Source organism: Podarcis filfolensis (assembly GCF_964270895.1).
Source record: "Podarcis filfolensis genome assembly, chromosome: 3".
Taxonomy (NCBI): domain Eukaryota; kingdom Metazoa; phylum Chordata; class Lepidosauria; order Squamata; family Lacertidae; genus Podarcis; species Podarcis filfolensis.
In genome coordinates, this window is record NC_139606.1 from 50,807,938 (window position 1) to 50,832,853 (window position 24,916).

The 24,916-nt window shown below is 39.5% G+C and overlaps 1 protein-coding gene and 1 long non-coding RNA gene across 5 annotated transcripts in view; one reads left to right on the forward strand and one right to left on the reverse strand.

Annotated features, from left to right (window-relative positions):
* Nucleotides 1–7,592, reverse strand: part of LOC310760270 — a 29,796-nt gene extending 22,204 nt beyond the window's left edge. The window contains exon 1 of the long non-coding RNA XR_014546877.1: nt 7,268–7,592. This is a non-coding gene — a long non-coding RNA (uncharacterized lncRNA). The remainder of the gene's footprint in view (nt 1–7,267) is intronic.
* SOBP (sine oculis binding protein homolog) overlaps nt 1–24,916 on the forward strand; it is a 139,252-nt gene that overhangs the window by 26,047 nt on the left and 88,289 nt on the right. For all 4 annotated transcript variants that reach the window (XM_083608300.1, XM_083608302.1, XM_083608301.1 and 1 more), the window contains exon 4: nt 6,749–6,900. In XM_083608300.1, coding sequence (XP_083464426.1) covers nt 6,749–6,900 — 152 coding nt within the window. The remainder of the gene's footprint in view (nt 1–6,748; nt 6,901–24,916) is intronic.

Here is a 24,916-nt window from a genome sequence, read left to right on the forward strand (position 1 = left end):
AAGGCAAAAACAATATCTGATTTTAGAAGAGGGAGACAAAAAACCCAAATTCTTCATTCCTGTGAGCTCTTAACAGTTTTCTTAAAAGCAAACAAACAGAGATAAGCTCTTGAATTTGAAAGTTTCTCGTCTCTAAATAACATAGGCCTAAAGCTTTCACATTGCTGATAATCTTCTTGGAAAATAAAGCCAGGGTGGGGGTGGGGAGAGGATATGAGAACAGTTTAGTTATACTAGATTTCCACTGGCTTTATTCATTCACTTCAGACTGAAAGAGGGAGGGGGAAGAGCAACGAAACGTTCTTCTTAATTAAGACTTAAAATGACACTGTAAACTTTTGATGATTAATTGAAGCATGCTTTTGCCTGATGCATATTTAGTTATTATAATGTGATAATTTTACCTTGTTATTCAAACTGTTCCCACTGGGAGCATGATTTAACACTGTGAACGCTCCATGTTTATTGCATTGTTCATTATGAAACATACACAGGCTGGAAAACCATAAGGAGACACGTATAAGTGCTGTTTGTACAACAGTTAAGGGAAGTACTGCTTCCACCTCTAATGACATAACCCTGGAGTAGAAAACACAAGCTGGAACTCCTTGAATATCTATTAGCTATATGAATGGCAGAGACAGTCATTCTGGTCCTTAGACAGCAAGGATAATAAATGTGTTGATAATATCACCTCCTCTAATTACAACAGTTAAGATGTTTATTGAGATAAACAAGTGCAGATATTGTTTTGTTTCTGTTTTCCAAACTGTGTTTGCATTATAACACATGGTGGTCTAAATATGTTTTTTATAGCATTGAGGAAAAAGAGGTAGCTAGTTAGCAGGATTTTACTTTAATAGCAAGTAGCTCATATTGGGGGTATTAACATAAAGATTTTGGGGTGACTGACACATGATCTGAAAAAGTCACACTCCTTCCAGTTTGTTGCTCCATATTCCAGGTACACAACAGATACCAGCAGTAAAGAATGTTTTTCTTCACTAGATCTATAAAAGCATGCAGATTGATATTTTAGGAGATGGGCAGAGCAATCTTCACCATGATGCTGGAGGGAGTTAGGATACAATAGAGATTCTGCAAGCCTCTGCTGAACTTGTTGATGATGTAGTGGCTGTGAATAGGCTATTGCTGCTGCTAGTGTAATGCCCTAAAATGGGGTGGAATCAGATCAGGGTGGAGACAGCTTAAGTATCCACTGCATCCTAAATCAGCCAAGCAGCTGGAGACAGGTCTGATCTGAGCCTCTCTGCAGTGCCAGCCTGAGGCTGGAGTAGCAAAAATTCAGGAAAAAAACTGCCTCTCTTCTACCCTGACCTGATGGAATGACTGGAAGACCATGGCATTGAATCCCACCCAGAGCATTTGGTTACTTTTAAGGCAATGCTACATGGAAAGCTTGACTTCTTTGTAGCAATGGCAAAACAACTTCAGGTTTGCTTAAGTTCTGGTGTAGATTCCAGACTTGTTCTTATAAATGTTAGTACCAATTAATATTTTTTATTGTATATTGTTGTTTAGGAAGGGGGAGGAAACCACCAAGTGGGGGTCTGCAACAAAATATTGCAGTATGGAGTGTTTGTGTTCAGCCCATACTGCTGCCATTTCCCATGATACTCTGTTCCATCCCTGTGCCTTTTATTCCCTCCTACCGCTCAGCAGACACTCAGCATTCTGTTGGTTTGTTCTGGTGTTTAAAAAACCCCCATAGGTTATTTTTCTGTATTTCTTCATACCTAAGGGTTCCGCTGAACCAGCTGATACTACTCTCCTGTGTGTGGATGGTGCTATTTTACTTATGGCCCTGTTAACACAGTACACTGCCCCATTAGTTATAAATCATTATTAAGTTAACCATAGCTAAAATTGATTGTTCAAATGCAGGCACACAGCTTAACTATGGTTTACTAACTATAGTTAATGGGAGCTCATTGATCAAGAATCGTAGCTGGTTTATATTAACCGTAGCTTAGCATGATGCCCAAACTTCTTAGCTATGGTTAAGAGACAGGAGGCACTTAAAAAGTCAATGAGCTGCCAATATAAAGCGGCTGTAAAGCAAAGCAAAGCCATCCATGCTTTGGTCTCAGTGGCTCTTGCTAGTGTCTTTTACTCTGCCTAGCAACAGCTGTTCTTCCTGCCCTGCTCCACCTATAGGGAACAATTTATACAAGTGCTTCACTGTGCTGCAAGCCAAGGGAACCTCGTAGTTTGCTCTCAGCTACTGACCACTGTAGCATTCTTTTTGCTTTTCATCAGGGCATAATAGAAAATATGAAAATGGCACAAGGAATGGCACAACTTTTAAATGGGAGTGGGGAAGTTTCCATCTTTTGTATATGCTGGTAAGGGAGTTGATTCTGTTTGTTACTGGGAGGAGGGAGGGCGACAGGGACTGCCACAAGAGAAGGCATGATTCATACAGCTGACCAGTACCAAATGGGCTGGTGCTGCTGCTGATACAGTGAGGCACTGCTATGGAAAGGATGCTGCAAAGGTGTTTGAGATAGCTGGCTGGAGTTGTGGAGAGGGTGTTTCTGATACTACCTCAGATAAATTCAGCTGTGATATAGTGAGTCATGGTTGCTAATATCTGCAAGTTACCTTCTGATTATATAGGACATTGTTGTATATATCAATGATGGATTCACCTTCTGGGAGTCAATTTACTATAGATATATGGAATTCTATATCTACAATGTTGCAGATTGTGGAAACACAGTAAAGAAAAGAAAAAATGAACTTTGATCCTGTTGGCTGTACTTTGTCTGAGTGACTGACATCACTTGAACCCATCCCTGTTATCCTGTTATCTGACAAAGGATATCTGTCACCCTGCTTTTCTCAGTACAAAACAAATGCATGTGTTTTAGCTAGAAGCCAGATCTTGAAAAATGCTTGTGTTTTGTGTATGCTTCTCATATCTGATGGATTCCATAAGGTGAAACAGGTCAAAATGTGAATGTAAATTATAGCTGGTCTGCAGGATCATAACTTCTGCATTCCATTCTCCTTGTCTGAAATAGTGGATATTTCCCAAGGATCACTTACAGTTTTTATATATTTAGTACCTGAACAATATGAATGCAATCCAGACATACTACTATTTCCTCTAGCCATGACAAACTTTCTAATGACTCTAATTGCCAAATGACTCATAGGATGTACAGCAGCCTTCCAAACTGGTGGAAAATTTGCAGTAGCTTCTTGTTAGGAGTTGCTGTTCTGTTCCAGGAGAAGAGCTGTAGTGCAGTTCTTTAAAGGTAAAGGTAAAGGGACCCCTGACCGTTAGGTCCAGTCGTGACCGACTCTGGGGTTGCAGTGCTCATCTCACTTTATTGGCCAAGGGAGCAGGTGTACAGCTTCCGGATCATTTGGGCAGCATGACTAAGCTGCTTCTGGTGAACCAGAGCAGCACACGGAAATGCCGTTTACCTTCCTGCCAGAGTGGTACCTATTTATCTACTTCCACTTTGACGTGATTTTGAACTGCTAGGTTGGCAGGAGCAGGGACCGAGCAACGGGAGCTCACCCCGTCGTGGGGATTCAAACCACTGACCTACCAATCCCTAGCACCACCCGAGTCCCACCAAAGCTTATGCAGCCATCAAAGTCTGTACTATATCAGAGTCCATGTTGCTTCTGACTTTCTGTGTGGGACTATCTGGGCTGGAATTGGTTGGGGAAAGTGCAGCACAGCCATTAATATATATACTACACAGTAAGTACTTAGTGTTTTGGTATTTTTTCATTAAATTAATTTTATCATTGTTATTCCCTCCATCCCAATTGCAGTGTTGATCTTAATGATCCATAGGAATAGCTTGCTTTCCAATACATGTTGCATTCCTTTATTTACACTGTTTTTTAAATCAGAACTAGACACGTGTATTCTTTCCTGTATTTGTGGGCAAAGGGAGTACACTAGATCAAGATTCAGTGGAGTCTCCACTGGTGGAAAGGGGAAGTAATTTTTGCCAAATTTGCCCTTGCTTCTGTAACCCCCAGCACCATCTCCCAGATTGTTCCAGAGAGTCCCCCAGATTTTATTTTGTCAGAAGGTATAGAAGGCTGCAAGGGAACAAGAAATTGGCATAAATTATCTCCTCCCCGCTTCCCCCTGCAGATGCATTCAAAAAGTGGAGTTCCACTCCTCTCGGGTATGGATCCAACCCCATGTATTTAAATCATAATGTGAGAGGCAAAACCCATGCCATCACATTGTAGTTTTCAGATCTGAGGCCAGCTAGGCAGGACTTGGGGTGAAGGTTCAAGGGAGAGGGTCCCACAGAACATCATTGGGATCAAGCCTGTATTGAGTGAAAGCTACAATCAGGTACAGGTAGAACCTTGGCACAGGCTCAGATCCACAAAGAGCAATTCAGACAGGCCAATGGGACCAGGACTAAAAGGACAGGTAAGAAGTAGGCAGGCAGAAAGGAGCACAATGGCAATTAAAGTCCAGGGCCAGCATCAGGCTCAGGCAGAGATCCCGTGCAGTGCATAGTTTTGCTGGTTTGGTTGGAAGGTTGGAATCAGTAAATGCAGGGGAAACTCAGGTAGTGCTTTCATTTCAAGGAAACAGGGTGCCTCTCCATGGGGCAGTTAGTGCTACAGTGTCATCTAGGAACTAGCTTCTGGAGAGCACAGAGTAAAGTAGCATTGTTTTAATCCTTGTCAACCAGTGTAGACTGAAGCCAGGTCTGAACCATAAGATCTATATTTGTTGAAATAGCACAATGGATCCCTAGAATTTTAGCTCTCTGGATGTGCCCTTGAATGACAAGTTCAGTGTTTATGTCATATATGCAGAGTAACTTCACAGTATATATATATATATATATATATATATATATATATATATATATATATATATGCTCAGAAGTAAGTTGATGTTGAACCACTTTCAGAAAAGAAGTTCAGCAGGTCAGTATCAAAGAAAGCAGCATTAGGAACCCAAGCTTGTGTTTTCAAACTCAGTTTGCCACAGTGATTACAACGTTGGTACTCTGTTTGATTGCTATAAAGATGCCCCAAAGACTAATTACTAAACCAGTTTGTAGTCCATGCACTATGAACAATTCAAGGTTCAGAGAATCTGTCATAAAACCATCCCATTCCCACTGCAAAGGATTTGTTGTGTAGCAGCACTGTCATAATTCTGCAGAATTATTGGCTAACTAATTTGTACTAAAGGCATTTGGCTCCTTTCCCCAGCTACCATAACTCAAAACTATGTGCCACATTTGATTAATGTCAACAGAATAAATATTGCCAGTTTAATAACATTTTCCCCACTCCCAATTTGTGTTGTGATTTATATTTGTCAATAAAAGTTGCACGATGTTGACAATGAGCTTTTAGATTTAATCAGGCTCTTCATCTTTAAAGCCATGAGAGTTTGTGTTTTATGCACAGAGATTATGTGTTTTATCATCCTTTCGAATTCACTAGGTCAGAAACTTTGCAGGAAACTGTGACAGAAAACTGGCTGTCTGGAAAGATTTGAATGATTCTGAAGCTAGGATGCTTAGGAGATGGGAACAGAGAAGTGTGATCATAAAGAATGCATGTGCATGAAAATGCAGTCCATGCAGATTGGAACTCCATGAGAACCATGCTGTATGATCGTTAAATTTGTAGGAAGCAGAGCATGGTGAAGTATAATTCAATTAAATAATGCATATATGCATATATACATACATACATACATTTTAATGTGAATTCAGCATATGGCACCAGTATATAGCAGTTATATTAAGGCAACAATACTATGCAGATATTTGAGGATCAATCTAATTGAACACAATAGGACTTAATTACAAATAAGCAATCATAAGAACAGGCTCACACAAGTATTGGTCATGCTTGAGAAATTTCTATTTATTTCTACATACACAGGACCAAACAGGAACAAATGCCATGTTTTAGAGTACATGTGGATAACCTGTGGCCTGTGGGATACATACAGCTCTAGTAGGTATTCCATACTGCCTGCTCTAAGTCACTTCCTTCCACCACTGGACTTCGCATGTAATTTGTGGGTTCCCAAGCCTATTAAGTAGCTGTTTGGTTGGCTGTAGATAATGTAGTTGTGATGAGAATGGCTGTGGGAAGGGGAAAATAAATTGTGTGTGTGTGTGTGTGTGTGTGTGTGAGAGAGAGAGAGAGAGAGAGAGAGAGAGGGAGAGAGAGAAAGGCCTCATCTTCCCAATGCCCAGTGTCCAGGCTCATGTCCATACCCAGTTGTATTTACACGTACTGGCATGCCTGTGGCCATTGGGGACAAAACACTGCCAACTCCTGTTGTCTTGTTCTTCCATGTGTTAACCTACTCACATTAGTCAGAGCTCCTGAGTTTCATGAGCAGATGATGTTGATTCAGCTCTCTAGAGTTATAAATAATGGGAATGTTATAATATTCTTTCGTGTCAGTTACTGAGTTTAATGAATTAAAGTTCAACGTTTTCTTTAAAATGCTAAAAACCCTGAAAATGGCAGTACATTGGATAATCTATAAAATTGATAATTGTTTCTAGACAGTTGAAGAATGAGGCAGCCTGTCACCAGATGCTTTAGCAAACAGACAGGCAAACAGAAACGTGCAAATATTTGATTGCTTACAGAGAAGTAGATACAAGAAAGATGACTGAAATAGATGTTTGAGGTGTAGCGTATGGATGTTTGACAGGATGCTCATTTTATTCTTCTTGTCTTTTCGTTGCAGAAGACGATGTGTCAAATGTACAAATAATGTGTGCCTGGTGCCAGAAAGTGGGAATCAAGCGTTATTCTCTGAGTATGGGAAGTGAAGTGAAATGTTTCTGCAGCGAGAAGTGCTTTGCAGCTTGTCGAAGAGCATACTTCAAGAGGAACAAGGTAAGAGTATAAGGAGTGCAATATACAGAGAAACTGATTCTACGCAATATCTCAGGTGACATCTTAATTTTAGAAATCCTAGTGTCTTCCCATTCCCCCCCCCTTACCCATGCACCTCTTCTGCTGAACTATCAAGACTTTTGTTAATATATACCCTATTTAATCAGTTTTTATCAGCTGGTTGTACTTGCATTCTGTCAAGTCAGGTGTCTGTAAAGACAGGCAAGGATACTGTGCCATAAAAATAAGAGCCAAAAGTATTCTAATTGCAGTTACGATTTTGTAAGGATTATTGCTGAAAGGAATCTTAAAACCTATGCAGGAAAGCAGCAGGAATACAAATCTCATTTAACATTTTGCTACCTACCTAGATAACATTAGCGAAGCGTTTATCACTTGCTACAGCTGACAGCAGGATTAGAACTGTGATTAAAAGCTTGATCCAAAGTCCTTTGTAGGTGACTTGAATTCTTTCCATTGACTCCAGTGGATCCTCTGTTGCTCTCTCATTCTCTCTTTCTAATTAATTTGTGTTAAGCATTGCAGACATTTCTGTTTTTTATTTTAGTGGTGTTGGCAGTACCTAAAACAACATAAATAGTCTAAGTGATAATTTCAAAAGAAATTAGATAATAAGATTTACATGATTTGTGAAGAAATTTGGTTGAAAATTGTTTTAGTTTACACACAGCTAGAAGCTAAGAAGATGCATTTGAAATAATATATATGTGCAGCTCCTTCAGATGACATTTTCAGTTTTAGTTAATGATGCTGTGCTCTTTTTTGGCAGAGCACATAATGGATATTTGAGTCACCACTAATTTTATTTTTTAACAATTAGGGTTGTAACAAGATTTCACGATGCAGAATTTTTATACAAAACATGATAAGGATTTTTGTATATATCTGAATACTTACCATATTTCTAGGGCAAGGTTGCTCAGAACTTTACAGAGAGTTGACGGATGTTGGTGGATGTGGGAAAAGCAAATGTGATATCCAACTAAGACGAGTCATACTCAGAGTAAACCCAATGTATTTAAGTAGCTTAAGTCCATTAACTTCACTGGTTCTTCTCTAAGTATGACTATCTTTGGCTATCACCAAAAATTCACAAAAGTTGGAACATACCCGGCTACAGGTTTGCAGTTGAGCTGGACCAGAAAAGGATGTGAAAAGAACAAAGAGAAGAGAAGAAGGGGGGGAGGAGGAGAGACTTAGATAGTAAAGCCTTAAGTAAGTAAGCAAATAAACCTTCCAGGAAACTGGAAATGTCTGTTAATCGCTGCATACAGGTATCAAGCCACAGTACCACATGAACATCAGTTTGTGAACATGCTCCTGGACCCAAAAGATCCACCTTTGTGGATCCCTCCACACTGTATCTTTGGCAAGCTAATGTAATCCAAATACAAAGGAGGTTAAATTTGCTGTGGTAACATTTCCCCCCACTTACTCTCTTTTTTTCTCATTATAAGTTTATAAATATAAAATACTGAGTTTTGTTTTTGTGTTTGAATCTTCTGGAGTGAAGGTATAGAAATAAGCAAATTTATATAGGGAATATTAGAAGAGGACTGCTTTGAAATGGCTGTTGTCCTTTGGCTTGTTTTCAGTTTCTTTTGAAGGGTTTAGTATTTCCAGTGGTCCTTTTGATTTGTGAAGGGGTGGGGGGCATTTTCATGAAGTTAACATATTGGCACAGAACATTTTAAAGCTAGGTGCTATTTAGTAATCAGGGACTGAGATTATGCCACAGTGCCTATCAGATGCTTGATATGATCAGTTTTAAGGGAGTAAGAGTGCTTTATGCCAGATGATGAAACGCAGTCAGGACTGGGGTTCAGACTTTAGTGGGCCCTTGGCATGGTACCCCATTGGACAGCTCCACGTGGACCCCCACCTTCTGCTATTGTGTGTTACCACCATTGGCAATCATTTACATCAACCAAGACTGCATGTTTCCTACTGCGGTATGTTGCTTTCACTCTGCTCCAGTCGGAGGCAACCATTGGTAATTTTAGATTACCCAAAATGCAATAGCCAACCTGATGTTGATGTTGGGTTGACCATTGGATTTTGGGTAATCTAACATGGTAATTTGTCTGCTGCAGAACAGAGTTAAGCACTCAAAAGTGCTGCAAGGCTCCCCCAATAACAAACCAGGGGAACGGGGCAGAATTTGAAATGAGTGATTATTAGTGGCCACAATAAAGAGAGTGATATGGACCACTATCTTTTAATCCACAGGAAGGTTGATATTGGAGAAGGCGTTCTCCCATAGGCATTTTGAGGGTGGGAACTTTCAATGAGGGATAGGAACCTGTGGCTCTCCAGTTGTTAGACTACAACTCCCATAATTCCTGAACATTGGTCATTCTGGCTGTGGCCGGTGGAAGTCAGTAAACATCTGGGAAACCACAGGTTTCCCATCCTTGCTTTAGATTCAGAGATTATCTATTTCCACAAATGCTGGTATTCTTCTACCAGCACCATATTTTCACAGGAGTTCCCCAATAATAGTCATCATAGTAACACCCTCTAATTGGACAACTGTGTTGCATAAATAGCCTCTCAGTCTGTGTAAACAGATAACTTCTAATACCTATAAATGCATGCTTCTATATTTGGTGGGCAGAGTTCTTTGTTTCTGTTGTATTTCTGTATTTTGGACCTACTAGTCGTTAATATGGTCCCCATATGTTTTGTGCTGCTTTAAAATGTGGGTTTTTATCATGATTTTTGTGTATATTTCTGATGTTTTCATTGTGATGTAAACTACTTGGAGATTTCTTTGAAGTATGGAATGGTATATAAATTACCTAAATAAAAAATGAAATAAAATAACTAAAGACGAAGAATTGTACATAAAACTTATGCAGGTCTCCAGCAACCAAGCTGAGCCTTTGGTTTCAAGATGGCCACTAGGACATGTAGTGATCTGCAAGTTATCATACAGTATGTCTTTAGACAAGGCCAGTTCAACTTGAAAAAGCTGCAATTTTAGTTTACCTTGTGCCTACTAAATCCTTTTTATAATCTTTTTTAACAAAAAAAGAGGTGCTGGTACTGCGTGCCCTTGAGTACCCCCTGGGGGGGAGCACTGGTCCTATTGAAGCCAAACTACTTCAGGACAATTTAGCACTTATTGGTGTCAGGATTTTAACTAATACCTCTTCAGGTTTTTAATCAAATAAGAATGCCATTTCTCCATTAGTTGCATTTCTTTGGTATACCTATACATGTGATCAAGAGTAGACTATAATGCTCAGACATTTTCCCTTCTGCTCCTCATTTCAGGAAGGTGTGATAAAGCTTTACTAGCCCCTTATAGTTTTTATAGCATGTGCTAAAGCAGCACATTGAAAAAGAATATAGTATAAGATCAAATTTGCAAGGCTGCAAAAGTTTCACATTTACCAGTGACCTTTGAACTGTTATTGCCAGACTTGTTGTGTACCTGTCTTCCCCATTAGTCTAATGTTTATTTATGTGTTTGAGGTTATGCCACTCTACACCTTCTCATTTTCAAACAGAGAAGTAATATGGTCACGTTTCACCTGCCTTATGCATGTTTTAAACAGCACATCTCTGCAACAATATAGTGTTATGTTACAATAAATATGTACAGCTGCTGCATTTCTGCTAACTGATAGGTCTTTGTGGTCATTTCATTTATGGCTTGGATTTCCTAATGGATTGTTCCCTTTCCTACCCTGACTAAGAACTGCAGCAATAAGCACTTAGCCTAGTCTGGGGGGGGGGGGAAATAGTAAAGAAGGGATACTCATTAGCGCTTCAAAAATAAAAAAGCAGAAATGATATATCTATTATTACCAGGTGTTATTTGGCCCATTAGGATGTAATCTACATTTACATTTTAAAAACTCACTGCAGGGTATGTGCCATACATAAAAAACACTTTCTTACGAATATTAATTTGAGTCAGATTATTTATGGCAGCCACCTGGAAATTGTTCTAAAGCATGTCATCCAATATCACAAACACACATGCTGCAAACTAATAGAGCCACATGCGCATGCAAGAAACAAAGAATAGAACACAGCCCAATCCAAGTACAGTGGTACCTCGGGGTAAGTACTTAATTCGTTCCGGAGGTCCGTTCTTAACCTGAAGCTGTTCTTAACCTGAAGCACCGCTTTAGCTAATGAGGCCTCCTGCTGCTGCCGCGCTGCTGGAGCACGATTTCTGTTCTCATCCTGAAGCAAAGGTTCTGTTCTCATCCTGAAGCAAAGGTTACATACGCTTCAGGTTACAGACTCCGCTAACCCAGAAATAGTGCTTCAGGTTAAGAACTTTGCTTCAGGATAAGAACAGAAATCGAGCTCCAGCTGTATGGCAGCAGCAGGAGGCCCCATTAGCTAAAGTGGTGCTTCAGGTTAAGAACAGTTTCAGGTTAAGTACGGACCTCCGGAATGAATTAAGTAATTAACCTGAGGTACCACTGTATAGCCCAGGAAGGTATAAGATGCATTAATCCCTGCTAAGCCAATGAATAAAGGGTAAAGGGACCCCTGACCATTAGGTCCGGTCGTGGACGACTCTGGGGTTGCGGCGCTCATCCTGCTTTATTGGCCGAGGGAGCTGGCTTACAGCTTCCGGGTCATGTGGCCAGCATGACTAAGCCACTTCTGGTGAACCAGAGCAGTGCACGGAAATGCCATTTACCTTCCCGCTGGAGCGGTACCTATTTATCTCCTTGCACTTTGACGTGCTTTTGAACTGCTAGGTTGGCAGGAGCAGGGACCGAGCAACGGGAGCTCACCCCATTGCGGGGATTCAAACCGCCGACCTTCTGATCGGCAAGTCCTAGGCTCTGTGGTTTAACCCACAGCGCCACCTGCGTCCAAGCCAATGAATAGTGACAAAATATTGATCACATTTCTTAAAAAAGAAAAAGAAAAAAAAACTAGAAACCTGAACATTTTCCTCCAGGGAAGTTTGAAAAATTGTAGATGTTGCTCATTCACCTAACTGTAAACCCCCCCCCCAAAGGGTTAGGTTTGTTTTTCTTGTGGATTTATTCTTTAAAATAAGCTTTTCAAATATAACACAACTATGATTTATAATGGAGCGAGAAAGGTGGGGGGACAATGAACTTTGGCGACTGCACAGGGCATCACTGAAATTTGAGTCCCCAAGATCCACCAGTGGCACAAACCTCTCTCTCTATTTACTGGGCCAGTGAAGTCCCATGTATTTCTACAGTACTTGCAGAAAAGCAGAAGGCTCTAAAGAAGGCAGTTTATCTACTAGGCTGGTTCACATTTAATTCCAAATCATGGTATGGCACTTTTTGTGTTGTGGTTTCAGGAAATAGCCTGGCGAAGCTAAATGTAAAAAAATATAACTGAGAAAAGATTTCTGTTTTACATATTCTGAGCAAAGATTCAAATAAAAGCTATTTAGATATATCTATTTTTCCCAAATTTACTCCCTAGATCTTAAATAAGGCTCCTTTAACTTGGTTACAAAGTCTAAAGTCACTTTAGATCATGTCCATGAAATAACCTTCAAAATATCCAAGGCAGCTTGGGCCCAGGATTCAACTACAGCATTTCATTTCCTCAAGCTCCTTCTGGCTGGCTGTGTCCCAGTGAATCTGTGTGTGTCTTCTCTAACAAATGATTTCCTTGCTATTTAACTCCTGTCTCTTAAATAAAGCCTCATATTTTTCCAGTTGATTATCTCTTAGAAGCTCCTAGGCTGGTATTTTTCATTGCTTAGTATATGACCTTTCAGGTAGGTACATTAGAATGACAAAAGCAGAGGCATCTATAGCTGAGCATTGTTCCACTCTGTTCCTGGCTGAGATGATGTCTCTTAAACTATACTAGACTGCAAGCTTCAGAGCAAATAGGGCAAACCAGAAATTTACCAGCAGCAATTTCTAGTTGGTGAAATAACTTTTGACCAAAAATGCCATTTTGTTTAAAAGTGGAGCTGATAAGCAAGGTTCAGTGCGGACTATTTTAAATTTGGGGCATGTTCTTAGATAATGCAAGTGGCTGAAATATCAGGATTGTAAACATATATAATTGTTGTTTGCAAAGCTTAAGGGCCCATGGCAGGATAATATGTTTGGATTTATCCACACAATTCACATCAGGCTTAATTTAAAACTGGGATTCCTTTTTCGTCAGTAGCCTTGTTTAAATCAGTAGTCAATCAGCCAGTGGCATATGTATGTTGTGTGTTCAACCTCAGAACATCTGTGAACACTAGCAGCTGTGTCAATTTGCACACAGACACTCCAGGGGATTCTGGTGTCTGCCTTCATGACAAGAATATAGTCTTTATGCTTCCCACTTCCTACACATGGTGGGAAGTTTCAGGGGGCATGTTTTACAGCATCAGTTTGCTTGCATGGCTAGAAAAATAGAGACCTGTGATACCCCTCCTGTGTAATATGATTTTGAATATATTTATGAATATAGGTTGTGTAAGGTATAGATCAGGCACATGACATACCTCCCCACAAAATCTGTGAAAAGAAATCTGGATGGATGCTCATTTAAAGAGTTCATCTGGAAGTGACCTCAGTTTCTTGAAAACTGAATTACAAAACTGCCATTACACAGAAGACTCTGGAGCCACACTTGTAGAACAAATGTGCTGTTTACTGTCTATGCGAATGTGGCAGCAACAATGAAAGCACATCAACTATTTTTTAACTAACTTATCAAAATTTCCTCACTAGCAATTATTTCAGCACCAAATGCAGCATTTTGGGGACTGACTGATGCCACCAACATATCCTTAATGGAGGTAACTGGCAGAATGGAGTGCTCATCAGCGTATGCATGCTTAGTGGAGAGTTTATTGTCCATCTGCTGCCATTTAATACCCTAAATTTGAATCAAATTCCCATTGTCCAGATGATTAGCAGGTATCCAATGCAATTAAGAGGCATGTTCCATTTTAATTATAACCATTAAGTTGTGTTACATCAGTCATGTTGTATTCTGGCATCATTCGCTCTATAGAGATGGATGTGACTAATTATGACTTAAAATCTGACCATCTCCTTCAAGTAATGGGGCATGTGTTAGAAACAAATTGACCAGAAGAATCCACTAAGGTCCAGTGACAGGCTGATTTTGAAATGCAGATTTAAAGCTGGGTGTGATACAAAGCAGAAATGGGGCACCTGGGTAGGAGACACTAAACCCATCTCCTGCCCACCATTATTTCCTATGCAGCCCTTCCCCTGAAGTCTTTTTTCTCCCAGGAAGTTTCAATTCCAGAAATGAGGTTGCCTGCAAAAAAAGCTTGTGGGAGGAAGGGCTACAGTGGGAAAGATGACTGGGAGGCAACAGCAGTCCTTCCTAATGGGATCACACCCTGTCCCTTGTTTTAGAAATTGAAATATACTCGGAGTCAAGAGTGGATTTCATGCTCTTTATTCAGCTCATAGTGGTGAGGATGAATGGATGTTCCCCCAGAATGTCTGCTTTATATACATTACTTACACAATGGGCCCCACGTGATTGGCTAATTCTGGGATTCTCCTGCAGGCCAATCAGGTTGTGGATTCACTTCCACTTGGAGCTGGATTGGGTGGCTCCTGTGGACCAATCAGACTGCTGCATTCTGAATCCTATTGTTCTAGGACCAATCAGACTGCTGCATTCTGAATCCTATTGTTCTAAGACCAATCAGACTGCTGCATTTTGGATCCTATTCAACTCAGTAAATAACAGAAATGATTGGGGCAGATATGTTTACTACCAACACCATGTGTATCTTGGACCTGAAGGGACCCTAAATCAGTTTAAATAACAACCCAACCTATGGACAACAGTGGGTATTGTTTATATTCAAGCATAGAGATGAAGCGATCACATGTCTAAGAATGTTCATTGCTATATTTTATATGTGGTCATATTGTAACTGCATGTGAAACTGCTGGGTCAGCTCTCGCTGAGAAGATAACATTCTATCTCATTCTGTAGAAAAATCAAGCATGCAGAAGACAGCTGTACATCAGTTAGTTCTCAAAGTGACTGAAAAGAAATATTGTATTTCTTTGGGATGCTTTGTTACAGCATCAAAACATACTTTTTTTCTCAGGGCATAATGTTCAGTTAGAAAATGGTTGATGAGCCTCACTGTGTGCTGACAATCTTAGAAGGACATTTAGGAATATATGTGATCTCATTTTCTCCTCTGGAAGGAAATGTTTTGTATTCACTCCAGAATTTCCCTTGGTACATGCCAAGATTTTCCTACTCATGGAGAACTGGGGAGCCCCTACATACTTTTTACTTTGGAAATGCTGGATTGCAGCAATTGTAGCTGCTCAGTTATTTGAAACACATACACATACACTGTAGAAAAAATATATAATTACTTATGTTCTGACATTTTTGTTGGCTTCCACTTCATTTCTAGGTACAATTCCAGCTATTAAATTCACAAAGGCCCTTTCTGCCCCCTGCCTGTTTGTGGGAGTTGAGATGTCAGACTGGTGGTGCTACAGCCTGATCCTATGCATGTTTACTCAGAAGTAAGTTTCGCTGAGTTCAATAGGACGTACTCCATATTAAGTGCAAACCAAGGCCTAAGTCTGATTGATTGGAGCCTTAGTGTTGCATCTTTGGAGAGCCATTAAAAGCGTTCACTATGAAGGGTCTGCACCTTTAACCTCCTTTGTTGCCCTGCTCAGTCAATTTCAGTTTGCTTATTTTAAAGGAACAGTTCAAGATCTGTCTTTCTAAAGGGCTAGTGCTGGTGTGTAGTGCGTTGGCTTGGGTTTTGGCTTATTGTGGTTTAATATTTTCAAGTCCATATTAATTAATCATGTGTTTTATTTGGAACATGAAGCAGAAGCCTTTAGTGAGTATATTTCCCCCCAAAAAATAATGCAGTTATTGGTGAAATGCTCATGGTGTCTTAATAGAATCAGAGTTGGAAGGGACCCATCTAGTCCAACCCCCTGCAATTCAGGACTCTCAACTAGACAATACATCCAACCTCTGCTTAAAAACCTTCCAGGAAGGAGAGTTCACCACCTCTCACTGGAGTCTGTTTCACTGTTGAACAGCTCTTATCATCAGAAAGTTATTCCTGCTGTTTATTTGGAATCTTCTTTCTTGTAACTTGAATTCATTGATTTGGATCCTAACCTCCCTCCCCCCTCCCCCAGAGCAGGAGAAAACATCTTCCAAGTGGCTATCATCTCTCTTGTGAGCACTCAGGGCTGATTTCCTTAAGAATGGATAGGTCTGATCTTCTTGCAGCCCATGGGACTCTCAAGAATCTCCTCCAACACCATAATTCAAAAGCATCAATTCTTCGGCAATCAGCCTTCTTTATGGTCCAGCTCTCACTTCCATACATCACTACGGGGAAAACCATAGTTTTAACTATACGGACCTTTGTTGGCAAGGTGATGTCTCTTCTTTTTTAAGCACCTCATGATAAGAGAAGACTCCCTGGAAAAGACCCTGATGTTGGGAAAGATTGAGGGCACAAGAGAAGGGGACGACAGAGGTCAAGATGGTTGGACAGTGTTCTCGAAGCTACGAACATGAGTTTGACCAAACTGCGGGAGGCAGTGGAAGACAAGAGTGCCTGGTGTGCTCTGGTCTATGGGGTCACGAAGAGTTGGACACGACTAAACGACTAAACGACTAAGCAACATCATCTCTCTTTGCAGTCTTCTCTTTACCAGGCTAAACAGACCCAATTCCCTTAACCATTCTTCATAAAGCTTGGTTTCCAGACCCTTTATTATCTTGGGTCATCTGCACACATTCTATCTCGTCAATATCTTTCTTAGATTCAAATAATACAGTGATTGATATAATAGTGTTCAGATATTACTGTATTAAGAAGGGTTGTTGTTAATAGGTTCCTTTATGTACGCTGTCTTGATCCCATATCCACACTTACCCTGTGTCAGTATGCCAGTGTTTTCACAGTGAGCTGGGAAGTCCCCAGTTCATAATCACATCTGAGGTCTCAACTCAGACAAGCCACAACACTTGAACAGGTTCACACCGTCCATGCTTAAAGCATGGAAGGAAAAAGTAGGCAAACTATCCCCATCCCCACTAACCCCCCTGGCCTATAACCCACTATTCCAACACCCAGCACAAAACCTCCAGATAAAAACCTGGCAAGCCAAAGGCCTACACTGTTTAAGAGACTTATACCAAAACAACAAACCCACACCAACACAAGAAATGCAAGACAAACTACCTTGGCTAACACACCATCAACTACATGACTTCTTAAACAATCCAGCAGTAAAATCAGCAGCCACTAGGCCCTTGACCACCTTCAAAAACCTTCTCCTGACAGCAGAGGGACACGGTAAAGGGATGGTATCCACAAAATACAAAATACTGCTCCAAAATCCCACAACCCCCCTTGATGCATTCAAAGAACAATGGGAGCACAACATAGGCTATGAAATTAACCCCACCCAATGGACTAGAATGTGGTCTGAACCTCCCTTTAAATCCATTATCTGCCAAAAGAAGGGAACTCACTCTGACACTCACCTACAGGTGGTACTTAACACCACAGAAACTGACGCTGATACACCCAGGAACCTCACCAAGGTGTTGGAGAGGCTGCACCTCCTCAGACACATACCAGAGACACAATGTGGTTGGGAGTGCCCTAAAATCCAAACCTTCTGGACAGCAGTCCTACAAGAGATAAGCAAAATAACTAAACAGGTATTAGAACTCACCCCAGAACTGGCCCTATTGAACATCTTTCAAGATCATAATGACCACTCGCACAATACAGAGCTTATAACCCACCTACTCTGAGCAGCCAGAAACCTCATAGGCAGACACTGGAGAGACCTGTCAGGAGTAAACATGAAGCAATGGTATCAAATAGTATGGGAAACGGTTTTGCTAGAAAAGCTTAACCAATAAACTGAAACTGACACAGGGACAAATAGAAGAGGATGCCTTCACCCCAGTATGGCTATACACAGCCCAACAAGACAATAACAGGAATCCACCAACAGCATACGAATGAATCTGGCTTACCTGACCCAACAAGCCCTCTCCGCCCCTCACAAATGCAAACAAACCCCACTGCAGCCAACCACAGACAACAAACCAAACCCTACCCCCAATGCCTCTCACTACCAAGGAAATGTAATAAATGAATAGAAAGAGAAACTACCCAGTTGACGCTGACACAAAACCCCACACACATACTATACAAAAGAATATAAGCCTCATCACTGCACTCCTCCTCTTCCCCAACCATATACTGTACTCAACACTAAGGTCTCACAACAAATGTAACTGATTTGTCAGAAAGACTGTGCAACCTGAAAAAAGAGACAAGACATGTTGTTTGTTTCGTAAACCAGGAAAATATTTAACAAAAATATATATATACTTTTTTAAAAATAAGAAATTGGGATGGGGCCTTGACTCAAAGTTAGGATATAAGTCAACAGAGTGATATGAAACTTGGCAATGTAGGAGAGAAAGGTTTGTGGATGGTCCATGCCAAATTTGGGGTAGCACAGATATGAAATAGCTTCCTTTGAATGAACTAAATATTTGATGAGAGACAGTGGTATATCCACATGTATTTTTCTGCATTTTGTCTAGTATTGTCCCATAGTAGTGTAACATATATGCAGATTGTATTAACATGGCATTTTTCTGGTCAATGTTAGCCTATAATGATGAAAAAGAAATTCATGTGCATGCTCAAAGAGAGCCAGGTGCTCTACAGTAGAGGCTAGTGTGTGCTATTTTAGATCACCTTATATGGGCCCCAGCTTGTCAGGTGAAACCCTAGTTCTCATATGATATTGCAGGGCTAAGTTCTCATGCAATATTATCTACAGAAGGTTCTAACCACTTTGGAGTCTTCTAAGAATGTTGCCAAACATGTATAGTTTTTCATGTGAAGGTCCTTGAGACCTAAAGTCACCCTTAGATCTTACGAAGGAAGGAACGCTGTTAAATGTCTTTAAAATAGCAAATTAAAGAGTTAATGGAAAGGAAGTTTTTCAAAATGAAAAGTGATTAAAAACAAAAACTGAATCACACTGGAGGCTATTTAAGAACACCATATTAGAGGCACAGATGGTCCACATACCTCAGAGCAAAGAAAAAGTAAAAAGGGGAGAGTAAATATGCCACAGTTAAGCTTAGAATTCAGAAGTTTAAAGGGACATTGTCAACTTAAATCACACCTCTTGAAGCAAATTTGTTACCTGCTACTGTGACAAATAACGCCTGTGAATGCAGACATTAAAATAAGTAGCTTTTTTAAAAAAAAATGTGTTCTATTTACTGCTTCCTTTCTTTGGTGAAAATCCAAAACACACTGGAGTCAGTAAGAGTCTTCTGTTGAGTATTGGATCACGTATTTTGCATATTTGGAAGCATTTGTATGTGTATTTTGACTTTTTCATCGTTTACCTTGTAGCCACTTTTCACAGAATGTGGAAAAATTAAAACTACAGATAGAAAAAGTATTGATAGTACAACTGCAATAAAGTTACAAGTGGGGGGAAGGTTGGCTGTGTCATGGATGAAATTCTGTCCCCATTCCAAATCATTTACCCGACAAAGCTCTAGGAGGCACAATAAGTTCAGAAAAAGTCTTATGTTTTGTCCAAGACAATTGTCATGTAAGAGAATGGGAAATAACAAGGAGGTGGAAAATAAGCTGTGTTTTTATACTCCGTAACATTAACTCATTGTTTCCAGTTGGACTTCAAAATAATAAAATACAATTTGTGATATCTTTTGAAATGCTAGCACCCTAAAGTGTGTGATACCTTGTTGTGAAGAGAGTTGGAGAGAGAGAAATGACTATATAAATGAACAGAGAGTCTTTCTTTGAGCTTTTTTTATTTTTTTGCCCTACTGTACAACCATTGCGTTTTCTGAAAGAAATTTGCATTGTGGAAGTCTTCCATACTCATTAAATCAATTCTGTGGTTTCGACAGTGTGAATATATTCCACCCACAGAAATTCACCCACAAAACCCCTCTGTGTTGAACATACATTGAAATAATTCATTCTGTGAAATATTGCTCAAAACTGGCCTGTGTTGTAACAGCAGCAGTTTCTACTACTACTACAAAACACATGTGTAACTTAGGGGAGCACTGCACACAGAAGATGCTCCTTGAGGCAGAAGTGGTAGGGCATGACTAGTTGGTTCTTAGTACACCATACAAGTATCCATAGGGGTCATATCTTCTTAGCACACCATTCTAGACCATCCTGAATGCTTTCAAAACCTCGTGCCTTCCAGAAGTTGTGACAAATGATGTATTACCTTATATTTAGTGGCAAGTGAGTTTAACCTTTCTGATTTTGCCCTTCTTGAGTGGTGCATGTATCTTTATGTATTGCAAGGTAACAGAAAGGAAATTGATTCTATACTTGTGAACACTGCATGATGGCTTCTGTTGTTGCTTTTGTTACTAGGGTTTTGGTTTGTTTGCTTTCTCTCGCTCCCCCTCCCCCAACCCTTTTAAATTTGAAACACCAGATACTTTCGGACTAATATTGGAGGAAATTCAGCAGTATGGCTGGCTATACTGTTTTCATATCAAGCGTGAAGGAGTTTGAGAATGAAATGTTCATGAAATATCCAGTTTTCCTGAGGTTATGCAATGTATTGAAATTAACTCCATTTTGATATAGCTTACTGTCATAAGTTAGTGGCTCATTAGGACTCTGAACATTAGAGGCACAAATTAGAGTGTCAAGAAGACTGCATTTTTATAAACTTGTTTTTCTACCTAATATATCTTAATGTCATTGGAAAAAATATATATTCAAATATGTTCATATTTAAAAGCAATGTTTGCAAGTAAAAGTGTTTTAATGCCTTCATATTTTGCCTAGTACTTAAAAAATATTAGAGGACATTAAAAGAACAAACTTTATAAAGTGTAGTTGACCCTCAACCTCCCCAAAAGAAATACTGAAATCTGTAAAGTAGTATTTATTCCAAAAAGTTACTTTAGTGATATTTATACTTTAGCAAAATGTTAGATCTGATGCAGGGAACATCTGTGAAGGTTTCGTGTTTCCTTTTCCAAGGCAGTGTGAGTATCTCTATCATTTTCCTTATCTGGTGTTTGAGAGTAATTTCAAGCTCATACTGAAGAGGGGACATTTATACTATTGTCTCTTTCATCCATGGAGCAGGTTAAATAAACTTTACTCTTCTGAAAACACAGCTCACGTTTTATCCAAATTTCATAGCTCCCAGGTAATAATGCGTAGGATTGTATCCTTAGTGATACAGCAGAATGATGTAACTTGGGAACTGACCATTTCCTGTCTGTTTATTTAATACTTTTTGAAGTTTGTCACATATTAAATGTTAATAGTTTAAAACAGACAAGAGAAGGATTAGCTAGAATGGAATAATGGAACAAGCAAACACTATTTACCACAAAATTCTTCAGTTCATTCAGATATAATGTGAAATGATAGTTGAGTGTAACAAGATTGAGAATAGACAAGCATTGGTCTTGTCCGCACCCCACGGACAAAAGTCTCCTTTTCAAGTGTGGCTGTTGTTTGTTTCTGTTTTAGATTAACAACATATTGCTGTGGCATCCAACTTGAACAAACTAGCTCATATTACAAGCCAATTTCAGACCATAGTTTAAGAAATTGACTTTTTGCCAACCAACTATAGCTAAGATTAACAACAGTTTAGTGATGGGCTGTGATGCTAAACTGTGGCTAAACTGAAGCAGAAATGGAAGTTTCTCACCTCCTTCTTGTGGACTCACTGAGGGGGTGAGTGCATGAGCCCCAAGGCGAACTGCAGGGAAACCCCCCCATCAGAATGGTAAATTGTAGCTGGGTGTTAGATGTCAACGAGTACTTTAATTTGTACCAAGCAGTAAATTATTACTTTGCCATGTTATGAATTTATATTTATTTTAGTGATTTATATAATATCTTCTGGTCAAAATAGCCTCAAAGTGGCTTGTAACAGACTATAACAACACAAAACAAAAAGCCCCACACATGTGTACACAGTCACTGGCCCTTAGTCGTCTGTCATTGGAGACCTTTATAGGAACAACTGCAGCTGGCACACCAAACTAAATTTGGTAAAGACATTTGGCAGGAGAGTATTCTGAAAGCAGTCACTTAACCCAATAACAATGACAATAACATTGATATAATGAAGGATTGTTATTATTTTTTACTATCAAGCAATATATAATTTTTTTGAAACAACATAAAATAGAATTTATGTCCCCTTCCCAACGAGTTATGGAAAGAACTAATACCTTGTATCACTTGTACAACCATAAACAAAGTGCTCCAGCTTACGTTGTACAAGTTAGAGTAATTTGAGTTTGATTCTAAGCAGCTGCACAACTGCTGGCCATTCAGTTTCAATATGTGCTCTTTGTGCATGCATCTTTTAAATCTGCCGGAAATTCAGATACACATGCATTAGAAGTAGGGTATAGGACAGTCATTCAGCCCACAACCTTTAGGGAAGAGGTGCAAAAACCCCTTTATTGGAAGTCAAGAAGCAGTGCATAGACACAGCTGTAAACATTTTGATGTTTGATCATCGATGGCTCCGCTGGAGCACCTTCCAAGCCTAGCTGTATGGAATCCCTCTGCTCTCTAGAAGGCACTACACCCTACGTGCTGCTTCCAAGCTACATTTAACACAATTGCCATCAGCACTTAGGAAGCAGTTACCACAGAAACCCAGCAGAGACCAATTAGTCACATGATTAAATTATTTAAAATAACCCAGGGCATCTGCTGCCTTATTCAACTTGCTTATTTTCCTTTGCATGGCACTCACATAACATAATGGAACTGTAAATGGTGGCAGAAGTCATGTGCTTTCAAATACCAATAAATAAGTATTTATTTTACATTTCTAGCCTACTCTATCTTCTAACATTCAATATCACTAACAAAAACATTTTTAAAAGCAATAAACACGCAGACTGTGTTAAGAGGGTCAGTGTGGAAAATCTTTATATGCACATCTTCAGACCTTTGTTTGTATATACTGAGGAAAATAGGCATACTGTTTTGTATCCTCACTTTGCCTTTTTATTTTTATTCAGTTTCACTGATTTATGTGCTATGGGTCTGTACTCAAAACCTTTCCTTATGTGTAGAATCAAATTACCAAACTACAGGCTTAACAACAGTGAGATTTGTTATATTAGGGGTAAGAGGACTGAAGAAACATTACCAATTGCACAGTTGAGGTTTTCGGAGGACTATAATGACAGTTTTAACAATACTTGCCTCAGTAATATTTAGTACTACTTGACCCAAGAATTGTGAACTACTATGGAAAAGAGTGTAGTTCAGATTGTAGTTCTCAGGTAATTGTGTTGTAGCAACTGAACATGCCTGAGTGGTCCACGCTGCTTCTATTGTCATATTGCAGTAGAGCTCAATGGCAGTTTAAAAATGCAGGTCAGAAATACTAGGTTATTCTGAAAAGTCAGGAAAGTACAGTCTTGTTGCTGCTAAATTTATCAGGTCATTGTCCTTGATTCCTTTATTGTCCTGTTAATGATATACACAAAATACCCAAGCTGTAGCAAAGGGCTTTGTGTATTATTGCACTGCTGTAGTTACTGAGGAAAGCTGTATTTTCTTTCTTTCTGTGGCCTCATTCATTGCTGTATTCATGCCGTGATGAAAATGAGGTTATCTTGAGACTCACAAGGCGAGAAGCAAGACCATAAGATAAGCAAACAATAATGAGAATAAAAACTGCAAGAGAAATTCACAAGCCAATATCTCACTATGAGCGCAAAAGTATTTGCAATTGCTTTGCAACAGAGGCACTTCTAGAAGGGGTGAATTCCTTCTCCCTATATTATTTTGCTTTTGTCCTTAGAAAAACTTTCCAAAAAAAGAGAGAGAAGCTTATATTTATAGGAAGCTAGAATCTGTTACACAAACAGTGGGCTGTAACTTTAAAAAAAAACTTTTAAAGCCATTTTCCTGTGTCATTAACAGCAGCTTGGCAGACAAAATTTAATCGGGCAAGGATTTACCAATCATAGAGATGGGGGGGGCGTGTCTCCTACATTTTAGGTTGCCATGCTCCAATTAAAGTATGACGAACAGGGGAAAGTAACAAAGATGGCAGCTCCAGAGGTAGTTAAACGTAGCTATACTGAGGCTATGATTATACTTACACCACTCCATAAGAAATATGATCACTCTAGTGAGTTTTAAGTAAGTACACTTATTAAATAAATAAACAAATATTCAGTTCTCTCCTTTATTATGCAGTCTACCCCTCCTTCTCCTTCATTGCCATTGTCCCAATTAAAGGCTAGAATAGAAGGACATCCAGCCTAAAATGGTGGGCCACATGTATTAGATCAGAATATAAATGATACTGAAAATAAGCAAAGGGCTGAAATAGAGTAGTTAAGAGAATATTTGCTTGCTGTTTCTGAGGATGGCAATAGAGAGTAATGTACCTTTCCAGTCCTGTTTCCTTGCAAAGGGGGTTGACAGAATAGCATGAATAAATTACAGGTCCCCTGGTGCATTAATGCATGCCTAACAGAGCAAGTAGCAACAACACTTAATCTACAGCGCATGCTTATGAGATTGGGGAGGGGGGAGGGAAATAGTCTGAGAGTTAAATATATTTTTTTAAAATGTTACAGAATTGTTACAGAAATACCACTCAAAGGGGAAGGGAAAAAGCAGAATATACCTTACATTTTATTAATTTATACTGCTAAAGTGGCAGGCATTATAAACATTTGGTACATTTGGCTACATCACATAGCTGTTGGAAAAGATACAAACACCTGGCAGTGCTGGTGTGCAGATGCCCCACAATGAGGCTCAATCTGATTATGTTGTGAAGTCCTGCCCAAGCAGAGAGCTTTCACACAGTGTCCTAAAATCCAGCAGGAATGGAATTGAAGGTTCCACCAGATGTATTGCCGCTAATACGACTTTGCACTTTATATTTGATACTTCTATGATGGAAACTAA